General features: G+C 55.2%; 2 protein-coding genes across 8 annotated transcripts; one reads left to right on the plus strand and one right to left on the minus strand.

Moving 5' to 3' along the window:
- Nucleotides 1–28: 28 nt before the first annotated feature.
- PDZD3 (PDZ domain containing 3) lies at nucleotides 29–3191 on the plus strand. 4 transcript variants are annotated; one of them, XM_029956938.1, is made up of 8 exons: nucleotides 29–403; nucleotides 636–825; nucleotides 934–1070; nucleotides 1214–1529; nucleotides 1750–1946; nucleotides 2045–2272; nucleotides 2397–2597; nucleotides 2834–3191. In XM_029956938.1, the coding sequence occupies exons 1-8, from the start codon at nucleotides 146–148 to the stop codon at nucleotides 2861–2863; spliced, it is 1557 nt and encodes a 518-aa protein (XP_029812798.1). In that variant the 5' UTR covers nucleotides 29–145; the 3' UTR covers nucleotides 2864–3191. The 4 variants fall into 4 exon arrangements, with proteins under 4 accessions (XP_029812798.1, XP_029812799.1, XP_029812800.1 ...); XM_029956939.1 differs by having other exon boundaries at nucleotides 2102–2272; XM_029956940.1 differs by having other exon boundaries at nucleotides 1289–1529.
- A 1195-nt stretch (nucleotides 3192–4386) lies between these two features.
- Nucleotides 4387–8479, minus strand: CCDC153 (coiled-coil domain containing 153). 4 transcript variants are annotated; one of them, XM_029915279.1, is made up of 7 exons: nucleotides 8392–8479; nucleotides 7998–8079; nucleotides 7537–7602; nucleotides 7033–7152; nucleotides 6423–6515; nucleotides 4838–4968; nucleotides 4387–4590 (listed from the first exon to the last, which is right to left on the minus strand). In XM_029915279.1, the coding sequence occupies exons 1-7, from the start codon at nucleotides 8443–8445 to the stop codon at nucleotides 4462–4464; spliced, it is 675 nt and encodes a 224-aa protein (XP_029771139.1). In that variant the 5' UTR covers nucleotides 8446–8479; the 3' UTR covers nucleotides 4387–4461. The 4 variants fall into 4 exon arrangements, with proteins under 4 accessions (XP_029771139.1, XP_029771138.1, XP_029771141.1 ...); XM_029915278.1 differs by having other exon boundaries at nucleotides 8377–8478; XM_029915281.1 differs by having other exon boundaries at nucleotides 7998–8074; nucleotides 8392–8414.
- Between the last annotated feature and the right edge of the window lie 3865 nt (nucleotides 8480–12344).

The raw sequence follows: 12344 nt of genomic DNA on the forward strand, positions 1-12344 counted from the left end.
GGGGGGGGTGTTTCCTTTTGTCCAAGCCACTCGTCCCACATTTGGATTTGGCCCTACTGCCCAATACGTAACTGGGTAGGAGCCTGCCCGGTACCCTATCACAGGGGTAGCGCCTGCCAGGCACAAGGTGACTTGTGTTGGGGCCATGTCCCCTCTCCTCCCCCTTTACTGTTGCCTACCTCCCCTTCCAGATCTCTGGAGTCTGGAGCGGCCTCGCTTCTGTCTGCTGAGCAAAGAGAAGGGCGGGAGTTTTGGCTTCCACCTGAGGCAGGAGCTGGCCAAGGCTGTGCCTGTGGTGTGCAGGGTGGAGCCAGGCACCTCTGCCCAGCACCACGGTCTTCGGGAAGGGGACCGGGTCCTAGGGGTGAACGGCCACGTGGTGGAACATGAAGACTATGCCTCGGTGAGATTGGCCCGGGCTCCCGGTGGTGCAGGAGAGCACCCCTCAGCACCTCGAGGGAGAGAAGGCCACCTCCCTAGACACACGGGCGCAGTCCCTAAGCCTCAGCCTCCCCCAGCTCCCAGGACCTAGGGCTGCCCAGGTCGGGGTGGTTGGGGGAGGGCATCCAGACAGCAGGTTCCGGGGAGGGGGCGTGGGCCAGAGGGGCCGGCCCAGCCTCCTGCACTCTGTTTAGGTGCTGCGCCGCATCCGGGCCAGCGGTCCCCGCGTGTTGCTGACGGTTGTGGCGCAGCACGTGTACGACGCGGTTCAAGCTCGGCAGGGAAACAGTGCCCACCTGTCTCCTGAGCTCGGCTCCGGGGTCCGGCCCCGACTGTGTCACATCGTGAAAGATGAGGGCGGCTTTGGCTTCAGTGTCACCTTCAGTGAGCCCCGAGGCGCGGGAGGGAGGCCCAGAGTGGGGTCCCAGCCCAGTTCTGGGCAGGCGGCAGACCGAAACTTGCTTTTTTTTTTTTTTATTTTGTGGCTTCCAGGTTATCAGGGTCCTTTCTGGTTGGTGCTGAGTGCTGGAGGAGCGGCTGAGCGGGCGGGGGTGCCCCCTGGGGCCCGGCTGCTGGAGGTCAATGGGGTCAGCGTGGACAAGTTGACTTACAACCAACTCAACAGGAAGGTATGGCCGACGGTTTCCCCCATCCGGCTTCACCCATCTGGGCCCGGGGGCCATGCCTCCGGCAGCAGACTCCTCCCCCTGGCACTCATCTTCCAATCTGACCCTGTGTCTCCTGCCATCCTTCCCTTCACGGTCCCTGCTAGGCTCTCCTCTCCCCCACCCTCAGTGCCTCCTTCCCGGGGCTTCCAGGACAGCCTGCCTCTGCCCTCTCTGCCCAGCTGGTTGATGCCGACGCCCTGCTGGGTCCCCTGCAGCTTTGGCAGAGTGGAGAGCAAGTGACCCTGCTGGTGGCCGGGCCAGAGGTGGAGGAGCAGTGTCACCGGCTGGGAGTGCCCCTGGCTGCGCCCCTGGCGGAGGGCTGGGCACTGCCCACCAAGCCACGCCTTCTGCACCTACAGAAGGGGCCCCAGGGCTTTGGGTTCCTGCTTCGGGAAGAGAAAGGTCTTGATGGCCAACCTGGTGAGTGGCAGCCCCTGAGGCGGGTAGGGGAGGCCTGTCTCAGGGTGGACACTTGCGTGTTCCCACACGGCTCTCCGTGCACACTAAGCGGTATCCGCAGCCCTGAGCCTCCTCGCACTGTGCACCCCCCACCCCGAGTCAGTCCGTCAGTGTACCCACAGCGGCCTTGGCCGCCGCCAGGGCGAGCGGGGCAGGAGCCCTGAGGATGTTTATGTCCTAGGACAGTTCCTGTGGGAGGTGGACCCAGGACTGCCAGCTGAGAAAGCAGGGATGCAGGCTGGGGACCGGCTGGTGGCCGTGGCTGGGGAAAGCGTGGAGGGGCTGGGCCACGAGGAGACGGTGTCCAGGATCCAGGCGCAGGGCTCCTCTGCCTCCCTCACTGTTGTCGACCCTGAGGCTGACCGCTTCTTCAGCATGGTGCGAGCTGAGGGGCGGGGGCTGGGGTGGAGGCAGGAACGAGGCAGGGCTCTGGTGGGGGGAGAAGCCGCTGGTTTGTTCTCTCTGCCTCCTTCCAGGTCCGCTTGTCCCCACTTCTCTTCTTGGAGAGCACAGAGGCTCCTGTGTCTCCCCAGGAAAACTGCTCGGCCTCTCTGGTTGAAACCAAGGACCTACCAGTTGAAGATACAACCACGTCTCTTGCCCCGTGTGGCTCCCGCCAGTGCTTCCTGTACCCTGGGCCCGGGGGTGGCTATGGCTTCCGACTCACCTGTGTGGCCAGGGAGCCTCGCCTCTTCATCTCCCAGGTGACTTAGGCCCTATCCACTCATTTGCATAGTGATGAGCCTTTGTCTGCTTCCCTCCCAAGGTCTTAGAGCATCCAGCAACTTTTCCATCGTGTCCCATGTTCTGTAACCCCCCCTTCACCAGGTCACTGGAGGAGGCTCAGCTGCCCGGGCGGGGCTGCAGATGGGAGATGTGATTCTGGAGGTGAATGGGTGCCCCCTGGGTGGGGAGAATGACGTGGAGAAGCTTCAGCAGCTGGTTGAGGCTGAGCCACCCCTCTGCCTGAAGCTGGCCGCCAGGGCTCCCCAGGGCTTCGAAGCTTCGACTCCCCCAGGGCTCGGAGAGGTAAGGAAGAAGAGACAGGTGGGCTGCGAGCAGCCAGAGAGAGACAGAGGGAGCCAGAGAGGGGGTCGCAGGGCGAAGCAGTGGGAGGCATGCAGGTGGGGACTCAGGCCATCGCAGGTGGGGACAGAAGGGCCCGAGGAACAAGCCACATTCCTGGGCATTCCAGTGTGGGTGGGGACAGGGAAATGGAGCTCGTCTGGTCCTTGAGTGACCTGTTCTGCTCTCTCTCTGCTCAGGACTGGGCTCCGGCCTCTGAGCTCCTGTAGTCCGCCTCTGCCTGACACAGAGCCGTGTGTTCAGAGGCCTCCCTGACTTCATCCTCCTGCTTGCGACAGTAGGGGCTGGGAGCTGTCTTTAAGCCAGAAGCTGCAGCCCTAGGATTCTGGACACCCCCAATCACAGGATTGCCCAGGGTTTCCCTCCCTTCCCAGGGGCCTAACCTCCCAGAAGAGGGTGTGGCCAGAGGCCGCAGCAGGCCCACTAGGGGGCCTGGGAGCCTTGGGAGTTGTGTCCCAAGGATGAAGTTCTGCCTGAAAAGAAGGAGTGGTGTGGTTTTGTGATTTTTAATAAATTATACCTTTTCCCAGCACAGAGCTCCTAAAACCCTTGGCATTTCCTAAGTAGTAAGAGAAAAGTGTCTTGTTATTCATAACAGGCCCCTCTCAAGCACATCCAGCTTTGTTAAGGCAGTGATTTTTGGAAAGCACCTAAGGATGGAGGACGGGTTGCCGGGGACCTGGCACGTGATTTGAGGGGGTTGGAACTTCCAGCCCCGCCCCACCCCCACCCCCGACCTCCCGGGCGCGGGGAGACACTGGAGGTTGAGTTAATCACCAGTGACCAGTGGTTTCGTTGCTTGTGCCTCCGTAAAAACCCAAAAGAACGGGGTTGAGGGAACTTCTGGGCGGCTGACCGCCCAGCGGTGCTGGCGGGCGCTGCGCCCAGAGGGGCACCAGCCCACACCTGGTCCTGTGTGTACTGCCGTCCGGCTGCTCCTGACTTGTGCCCTTCCTAATGAACTGGCAATCCTGTGAGGAAAATGTTTCTCTGAGTTCTGTGAGCCACTTTGGCAAACTATGGAACCCGTGGGCGGGGAGGGGGTTGGCGGGGTCATGGGAACCTTTGTGTTTTGGCCAGTTGTCAGAAGCGCCTGGGTGTGACACTGGCGTCAGAAGTGGGGACCGTCTTGCGGGGCTGAGCCTCGGGGATCTGAGGCTCTCTTCACACCAGTGGTGCCAGAATGGAGCTACACTGTCAGGCACCCAGCTGGTGTGCACAGAACTGTTAGAGGGTTTCTTGGTGTGGCAACCGCCCCCCCACATTTGACCAGAAGTAAAGTAGGACGGGAGGGTTGTGCTAAAACAGAGGAGAAACACAGGGATTTCCCTTTCTAGACGGGCTGTGGGCCGGCCGGGATGGCGGCGTCCGGAACGCGCCCGAGGAAGGCTGACCCCAGGAGTCTCAGGTGTGCTGCACGGATTTGGAGACCAGCTGCACCTCCCCTCTACGGGCACCTTAGGATTGTGGGGGCTGGTGCCTGGTCACTGTTGGTCTATTACAGAAATGGCCTTTCTCCCACAAATCTGGCTGCCGGTGTTGGTGGGGGGTACGGGACGGTGGTTGAAAGGACCAGAACAGCCCCAGACTCCATGCCTGGGACCCAGGCTCTCTAAAGGAGAGTTGGGAGCTTGTCAGGTTTCTCTCCTCTCGTCCTCGGAGTAACGGGCCAGCCCAGACCACGCTGCCACACAAGAGGTCCTCGCCTCTGCCAAAAAGCCACAGCCCGCAGTTCTGCTGAGTTCTGCATCAAGACAGCTTTATTGGTGGAGCCTCCAAGAGCCCCAGAGGCCAGAGGCTTACAGCTTCAGAGATCCAGGGGGTTGAGTCCAAACTGGTGGAGCTGCTCCTTGTACTTGGCATGAAGTCTCAGCACAGCCCCATCCCACTGGGGCCTGACCGCTCTCAGCTTGGCCAAGAGTTGGTCCAGGCTGCCCTGTAGACATCGAGCTTCAGGCCCCAGGAAGGGAGAGGGCAGCGCGAGGGGTGCCCCAGGCTAGTCTATAAGCTTTCCTTGCCAGTGTCTTCTCAGAGCTTATGCTTAGTAGACATGGTTTGATCCCTGGCTGTCCGCCTTCAAGACGGAGCCGATCTCCCTGTGCAGATGCTGCTTCTCCTTACCCCTGCCCTGTTGTTGGGGCTTGGGGGGCTGGGGGAGGTGGGATTCAAACAGCGGTGCTTACGTGTAAGATTTCCTCGTACTTGGCCTCCATGTCTGCCACGTGTGCTCGAAGCTGAGCCAGAGTCTGGTCCCGCTCTCCGAGGGCCTGCTCTGCCTCTTGCTGCGCGGCCTCAGCCTCCCTCTGGCACGTCTCTGCGGGGCCGGGCAGAAGGAGAAGGAGGAGTGAGTAGTGACGCTGCTGTGAACAGAGCATGACTGGGATCATTCCAGACCCCCCCACCCCCGGTATCATCAATTTTCCCACAGTCCCTCTAAAGAGCGGATGTACACCTTTAAGGTACAGTAGAGAGAGAAGTGGGATTAGGACAGGAGATGGGGGTCCAGAGTCTGGTTGTCGCCTCTTGTCTACCTGTGGGACCGCAGGCATGTCTCTCTCTGAGCCCAGGTCTCTTCATCTTTGAAGACAGAATGATACAAACCTGACAGGCTCACTGTGAGTTAAATGTGAGGGTATATGGGCAAACACCTAACATATACAGGAGGTGCTCCATAAATGCTGATTGACTTTAAATTCGAGACAAGACAAGGATGAGGAAAGGCATTCAAGGTCTGTGTGGCAGAAAAGCAACTCCTGGGTAAGCACAGCTGAACGGGGCTTCTCTAGGTTGAGAAAGCTTGGAGACCACGATTGTGAAAGCACTCGCTCGTGTGCGCAGTCACATCGCTCAACTGCATCCCGTAACCAAGAGAGAAAGGGAAAACTTCCTGTTTTTTACACTTTTGCTTATCTGGAAGGTTTATTCCTTTATGTAGCAAGTACTTATGTAGGACTGAGCATGCACGAGGCATGTGAACGTAAGTCAAACATGTTTCCTCAGTTTCATTGCAAAAATCAGCTAAGAGAGAATACGTTTTGCTCATGACAGATAACGGCAGTGGTGGGGAGAAAGATCTGGATTTGGAGAGACTATTGAGAGAGGAAGACGGGGTAAGAGACTCAGATCTTTTTTAGTTACAACTTAAGAGGTTTTTGCCACTTTGAACCCTCTACTCCAACCCTCCATGGTGGGAGAGTTGGTGGGGAAAAGGGCAAGAGTGGGCGCCTGGGGGGCTCAGTCAGTTACGGCTTAAGTCATCCGATTTCAGCTCAGATCATAACCTTGCGGTACGTGAGTTCTGAGTTCGAGCCCTGCGTTGGGCTCTGCGCTGACAGCTTGGAGCCTGGAGCCTGCTTTGGATTCTGTGTCTCCCTCTCACTCTGCCCGTCCCCTGCTCACTCTCTGTCTCTCGGAAATGAATAAATGTTGAAAAAAAATTTTTTTTAAAGAAAGGGTAGGAGAGCCTAGATAGTAGTCTAGAGAAGGACTTAAACATTTTTTTTTATTTTTTAAAATGTTTATTTTTGAGAGAGAGACAGAGAGAGAGAAAGAGAGAGAGCACAAGCAGGGGAGGGGCAGAGGGAGAGCCGGGCAGAGGATCCAAAGTGGACTTGGTGCTGACAGCAGTGAGCCTAATGCGAGGCTGGAACTGAGGACCCTTGAGATCATGACCTGATCAGACACTCAGCAAACGGAACCACCCAGGCGCCCACAGAGATGGACTGTGTCAGGTCCTGGGCCTCGTGGGCTGGGGGCGGGGAAGCCTACCCAGCTGCTCCCGAAGGCCCCTCACTTCTTCCTCCAGCTGCCTGCTCCGGGTCTCCATTTCCTTCTGCAGGGCGCGGCGCTGACGACTCATCTCTGTGGTGGAGACCGAGGGCGATGGGGCCCCAGTGTGCAGGGAATGGTGGAGAAAGGAAGGGACGTGTGGGTGGGGCGGGCCTTTTGGTCCGGTGGGACAGGAGTGTAAAGGCCTTCTCGGTGGTTCTTGTGATTCTGAGAGGCTGGCAGACCCTGCAAAGCTGGGGGAGAGCTGGGAAACCAGCCCCCCCTCCCATTCCAGCCCAGGACCCAGAATGTAGCCCCACCCTCACTCCCTCCCTGGGGGATGAAGGAGATAAAGGCCAAGGCTGCGTTTTGTATTCCCCCAAGCACACGGCCTCAGGCGTGATCCTGATCCGGAAGGTTCCTGCCTGCATCCCAGGAGGCTTTCCTTTGTTTCTTCAGGACCTGCCTGATTCCCACTGAGCCGGGAAGGTTAGAGTTGGGCATGGCAGATGGCAATCCTCCTTGTTTCACTTCCTTGTGTCCTCGGGCCTTCTTGGCTGTCCTTGCCCAGGCGCCAGTCTCCTGCCCACCTGCCCAACCAACCACACACCTGCATAGATGGCCTTCCCCTCGCCTCGGGCCTCTTCCACCTCGGCCTCTAGGACCCGCAGCCTCCACCTCAGCTGGTCTGCAGAAGCCTTGGCTCTGCGGGCCTCGTCCCTCCGCAGAGCTGTGAAAAGTCCCAGAGCCGTCCTCACGACTGGCGGGAGGTCCCACGGGGCCCCCTGGTCTGGATGGACCGTGCCCACCTCTGGGAACCCGGGGGCAGGCTTCCAGCCTCTCATTCTCCCTCTGGGTTGGTCGGCTTGTCCCTAGAATGCCATGAGCTCTTCCTCACGAGGAAGGAAAAACTCCCTCTGTGTTCTGCTTATAAAAAGTAGCTGTCTTCACCAACCTTCCCCGCCAACCCTTCCTCGCGATGTCAGTTCTTTTTCCACCAGGGGATGGACAGAGGTCAGCTCAGCCCCCTGCAACAGCTCCAAGCCTCTGAGCCTCTGAGGATGGGAAATGCCCCCATCCCGCCCCTACTGTCCCAGAGCCTCCACTTTCTTACCCAAGCGGTCTTGGAGCGACTCCTTTTCCAGCACTGCCAGCCTGTGCGCGGATTTGGCCTCCACATCTGCCCTGGCAGGTTGGCAAAGCCTCAGCCTTCTTCACTTCTCCCTGTCCTCATCCCATACCCTGAGGTTTCTTCCTGCACGAGATCTAAGGATCCCTGACGGCAGGCCTACTGAGTTCACTGCTGTGTCCTGGCTGCCCAGCACAGAGTGGGCACTCAGAATATGTGTGATAAGTACACAGGGAAGGCACAGAGCCAGAAGGGCACCATGGAGTGGGTACATGCCGACTCCCCCAATTTCCCAGCTCCACGGGCCCTGGAGGGAACAAGGGGAGGGTCGTGAAAGCTCTGTCTCATCACGCAGAGGGCCGGGTTCTCTCCGGAGCACCTCTGCGTGGTCTCCCAGCCAGAGCATGGAGAGGCAGGAGGCGCTCCCTCCAACCACCCTCACTCACCAGCACCCACATTCTTTTTTTCCTTCTGTGTCCGGGCTTTCATCCCTTTTCCTTTGGTCTTAGGTGGCATCTCCTTGCTGTCCTGGGGAAGCAGAGGACTTGTATTTAAGTCTGGACTTAGGGTTGCTTTCCTGACCCCTAGTTTGGACCAGGAGTTCCAGGAGAGGCAGAGTTCTAGTCTCCAAGCCTGTTCTCTTATACCTTCTAGAAGCTTCCATTCTTGGTCTCCTTGCACCCTTAGGCAAGCCTGGGGTACGGGGAAGGTGGAGTTGTCTCTTTGTACCAGTCAGGGTCTATGTACAGAAATCTTTCCTTTCCACCCTCCTTTGGAGAAAATAAACCTCAGTATCTGTCCCTTCCCGCTTCCCATCATCCTTACCCTTCCTTGTCCCACCTGTAGGATCCTCTCTTGCTTCTGTTGTGTTTCCCTGTAGGGTGACCCACTCATGGAGAGGGGCAGAGAAAAGGCCCAACCAGCTAGGAGCCTGAGGAGGAGCCTGGGTTCTGGGAGCCAATCCAGGGTGACAAATTTCCTTTGAGGGCAGGGCTGAGAACTGGGAGGTTGGGTTTCCGGAGGCTGGAGGCTGAGTGTTGTCCAGGTAACTGGGAAACATGGAATCACAGACAGGTGGGATGGGCCAAGTACAAAGCTTAAAATAGCAAGGTCCCAGATGGTCAATTCTCTCCTTATCCCTAAATTCTAAACGTAGTTTGAGGAGGAAGGGCTTTGGAGCTCAGTAAGTATGCTTCATTTGCATGTAGCACTGCCTGAAGTGGGGAGACGTACAGATTACAGATTTACACATCTGGCACGGTGCTGTTGTGCTGATGCAGAGGAGAGGCGCTCACAGGAGCCGTTCCGGGCAGTTTGCATCCCTGGGCTCATCAGCAAATGACAGTATGAGGCTTGGGGAAGGCATTCTGTAGTGTGCGAGGGAACGAGATGCAAGAGAAGGGAGAGAGTTTGTCAAATCAGAGAAAGACACAGAGAAAGACCCACGGACTCCAGAGTGCTGACACAGAGGCTACACATGTAGAAGAAAGGACATTGGTTAGAGAAGGGCCATGGGCTCTAGTCCCTCCTCCAGTTATGAAAACTTGGGTAAGGCATTTAGTTTTGTTCAACTTCAGTTTCCTGGTCTTTAAGTCTTTGATTTTGTAAATCCTGTAGGGCCTGGGTTTCAACTGGGTATTCAGTGGGCGATGTTCCCTTGTGGGGACTTAGTTTATTGTCTTTCTTCCCCTATTCCCTTACGAGACTGGGTTTCAGACAGGTGCTCAGAGGCTTTGCCTGGCTCCCTGTGGTATTGAGTTGGTCGGAGCTCCCTCTAGTGGACTTGCTTGACCCCCCCCCCCCCCCCAATCTCCTAAAATTTTCTACTTAAATTATTGGGCCATGTTGGGGGTGCCTCCTCTTGGGGATACTTCCTAGCATCTTGCTGGAGTCATGAATGGCTCGAAGAACAACTCTGGGGGAAGAGTATGGTGAGTGACCTGCCTTGTGAGGCAGCCCCTACCCTCCTTCCAGCCCTGTTGGGGCTTGTCATCTGTCTGCCACCTGGATCTCTGGGCACCATGCTGGCTAGAATGAAGACAGCAGGATGTCAGGATTTTCCCCCTGTGGATTAAGGGACCTGCAGACTCTTTTAGCTATTTCTGTCTCTGTTCCTCTCCACATTTTGGTTCATTGCCTGTTGTCCGGAGTTTTCATTTATTCTCCCCACAGCCCTTTCCCTCTGCCTTGGAATGCAGTAGAGGTTCTTGCCCTGGTCCTTCTCCTCATCTAGAAGCTTCCTTGGAATCATCTGCCATGGAATGATCAGTTTCCCGGTTCGGCTGATGCATTGGGCAGAGTTCACAGAACACAAACAACATATCACACCTCGGAAGAGCATTTACTTTTCAAATGTGTTCAGTCAACCAGCTGACATTCAGGTGCAGAATGAGGATGTGGTCTGGCTGAAGGTGAAATGTAAGAAAAGTGCCACATATCACATGATGTGATGATACAGACTGAGCTCGTTCTAGAATAACCCAGAATAAGAATGTCATTGTGATCAACAATCCAATCCCATCTTGAGTACACTCTGAAAACAAGCAAGGTAAAAATTATTAAAAATAAAAAAGTCAATCTTTCCTTCTTTTTTTCATTAACATCAGTTAAAATTATTTTTTAGTGTTTGTTTGTTTTTGAGAGAGAGAGATAAAGACACACACAGAGCATAGTGGGGGAGGGACAGAGAAAGAGAGGGAGACACAGAATGTGAAGCAGGCTCCAGGCTCTGTGCTACAGCTCAGAGCCTGACGTGGGGCTTGAACTCATGAATTGTGAGATCGTGACCTGAGCCAAAGTTGGGCACTTAACTGACTGAGCAACCCAGGTGCCCCTGATTTCTTTTTTTTAAATTTTTTTTTATGTTTTGTTTATTTTTGATACAGAGAGAGACAGAGCATGAGAGGAGGAGGGGCAGAGAGAGAAGGAGACACAGAATCTGAAGCAGGCTCCAGGCTCTGAGCTAGCTGTCAGCACAGAGCCCGACGCGGGGCTCGAACCCACAAACGTGAGATCTGACCTGAGCCGAAGCCGGAGGCTTAACCGACTGAGCCACCCAGGCGCCCCAGTGACCCTGATTTCTTTTTAAAGTGTATTTGTTTATTTTTTGAGAGAGAGACCCAGAGTGTGAGCGGGGGAGGGTCAATGAGGGAGAATCCCAAGCAGGTTTTGGTGCTGTCAGCACAGAGCCCACGTCGGGGCTCAAACTCACTGGTGAGATCATGACCTGAGCCCAAGTCAGACAGGTGACTGAGCCACCCAGGTGCCCACTCATTAACTTCGGTTTAGAAGTGAAAATCGAAAACTATCATCTCAGCAGAATTCTGTCTTCCTTTGAATAGGATCCCATCTGGGAGTGTTTAAGGAGAGAACCGGTCACTCAGCTTTATTCAAATATGAGAGGTGGTCATTTACATATTTAAAGAAATAGGTCTTCTTCAGCAGAAACAAAGTACAAACTATACAATTTGTACAAACAATACAATTTGATGATGAGGGGGGAAAATACCCTGTGTACCTACACCGTGTTAGGTACTGTGGAAGACCAAAGTCAACAAGACAGTGTAGCATAAATTAACGTATGGTCGCTCTAGGAATAAATGGTTATGGACATTTAGAGGAGGAAAGGGTTATTTCCAGCTGGACTGCCTGGTAAGGAAGAGATTATTTGAATTCTGAGGAATGGATTGAACTTCAGTAGCCCACTTTAGGCAGAGGGAATGCCCTGAGCAATGTTGATGAAAAAAAGAAAGAAAGAATTATGGTGTTTTGTGACCTGGTCAGTCACCCAGCACAGAATGTGCATTGGGATGGTATAAAACTGCAGGGTAGTTTGGAGTTAGATCATGACTGTCAACTTCATTCAGGAGACCACGAGCAGTGTTTAAAGGTTTTTTTTTTTAAATTAACATTTATTTTTGAGAGGAGAGCAAGTGGGGGAGGGGCAGAGAGAGGGGGAGACCCGAATCTAAAGCAGGCTCCAGGCTCTGAGCTGTCAGCACAGAACCCCATGTGGAGCGCGAACCCATGGGCTGTGAGATCATGACCGGAGCTGAAGTTGGACGCTTAATAGACTGCGCCACCCAGGTGTCCCCTAATCAATCAAGGGCTTTGTGGGCACGCAGGTGGGAGGATCTAAGACGGAACCGGGTATTTATGGACACGCTAGAGCCTGCAAGCTCCCAAAGAGGAGGCTCAGAATTAGCAACTTGTGGCAGGGCACTTCCTTCTTTAGGAAGAAAGTTCCCTTCCTTCGTAGTTCTTCCAACGAAGCTTTTAGAGAAGTGGAAACGACTGGGAACTGCATTTGTTTCACGAGAGGAGTGAGTACGCCTCAGGCCAGGGCTCGCAGCTGTTTCTGCGGTCAAGGCCTGGGGCTGGGGCTGCTAACCTGGGGTGCAGCTCGCTGAGCCCGAGAATCTAAAGTACATACCCAACTCCCAGAAAAGGAGCTAGTGTTCAGAAGCCAAAAAAGGGGGAAGTGTTTTGTTTTCAGAAGGTCAGAGGACCTGGAAGAAGAGCTTGTGGCCTAAGTGTCTTAAGCCTTTCTGGGGTGTAATCAGGCTCGAAGCACCTGCATCATTCACATTCCTGTCCTCGGTGCCTGCTTACTGACTTTAAAACACCAAAGGGGTGGAGAAATAACCCGATTTTCTCCCACAATGTGAAGAGGCAAATGACTTTAAGCTCTGTTTCCTCATCTATCAGGTATGGGGGGAAGACTTGACGTTAGGGTTCTTTCTTTCTACAGCTAGCTGTCTTAATTTAAATACCCCAGTCACCCCCCCCCCCCC

This window comes from Suricata suricatta, chromosome 11, assembly GCF_006229205.1.
Source record: "Suricata suricatta isolate VVHF042 chromosome 11, meerkat_22Aug2017_6uvM2_HiC, whole genome shotgun sequence".
NCBI classification, from domain to species: Eukaryota; Metazoa; Chordata; class Mammalia; order Carnivora; family Herpestidae; genus Suricata; species Suricata suricatta.

What these genes read in the sequence shown, in the direction of transcription:
- PDZD3 (XM_029956938.1), top strand. Translation starts at nt 146, where the DNA reads ATGTCCCCTCTCCTCCCCCTTTACTGTTGCCTACCTCCCCTTCCAGAT. An exon ending in TGGCTTCAGTGTCACCTTCA is followed by an intron (nt 826 to 933) that starts GTGAGCCCCGAG and finishes TGTGGCTTCCAG; the next exon opens with GTTATCAGGGTCCTTTCTGG. An exon ending in AGGTCTTGATGGCCAACCTG is followed by an intron (nt 1,530 to 1,749) that starts GTGAGTGGCAGC and finishes TTTATGTCCTAG; the next exon opens with GACAGTTCCTGTGGGAGGTG.
- CCDC153 (XM_029915278.1), bottom strand. Translation starts at nt 8,445, where the DNA reads ATGAGTGGGTCACCCTACAGGGAAACACAACAGAAGCAAGAGAGGATC. An exon ending in GGGGAAGGCCATCTATGCAG is followed by an intron (nt 6,516 to 7,032) that starts GTGTGTGGTTGG and finishes TCTCCACCACAG; the next exon opens with AGATGAGTCGTCAGCGCCGC. An exon ending in GGGCCTTCGGGAGCAGCTGG is followed by an intron (nt 4,969 to 6,422) that starts GTAGGCTTCCCC and finishes CCGGCCCCGCAG; the next exon opens with AGACGTGCCAGAGGGAGGCT.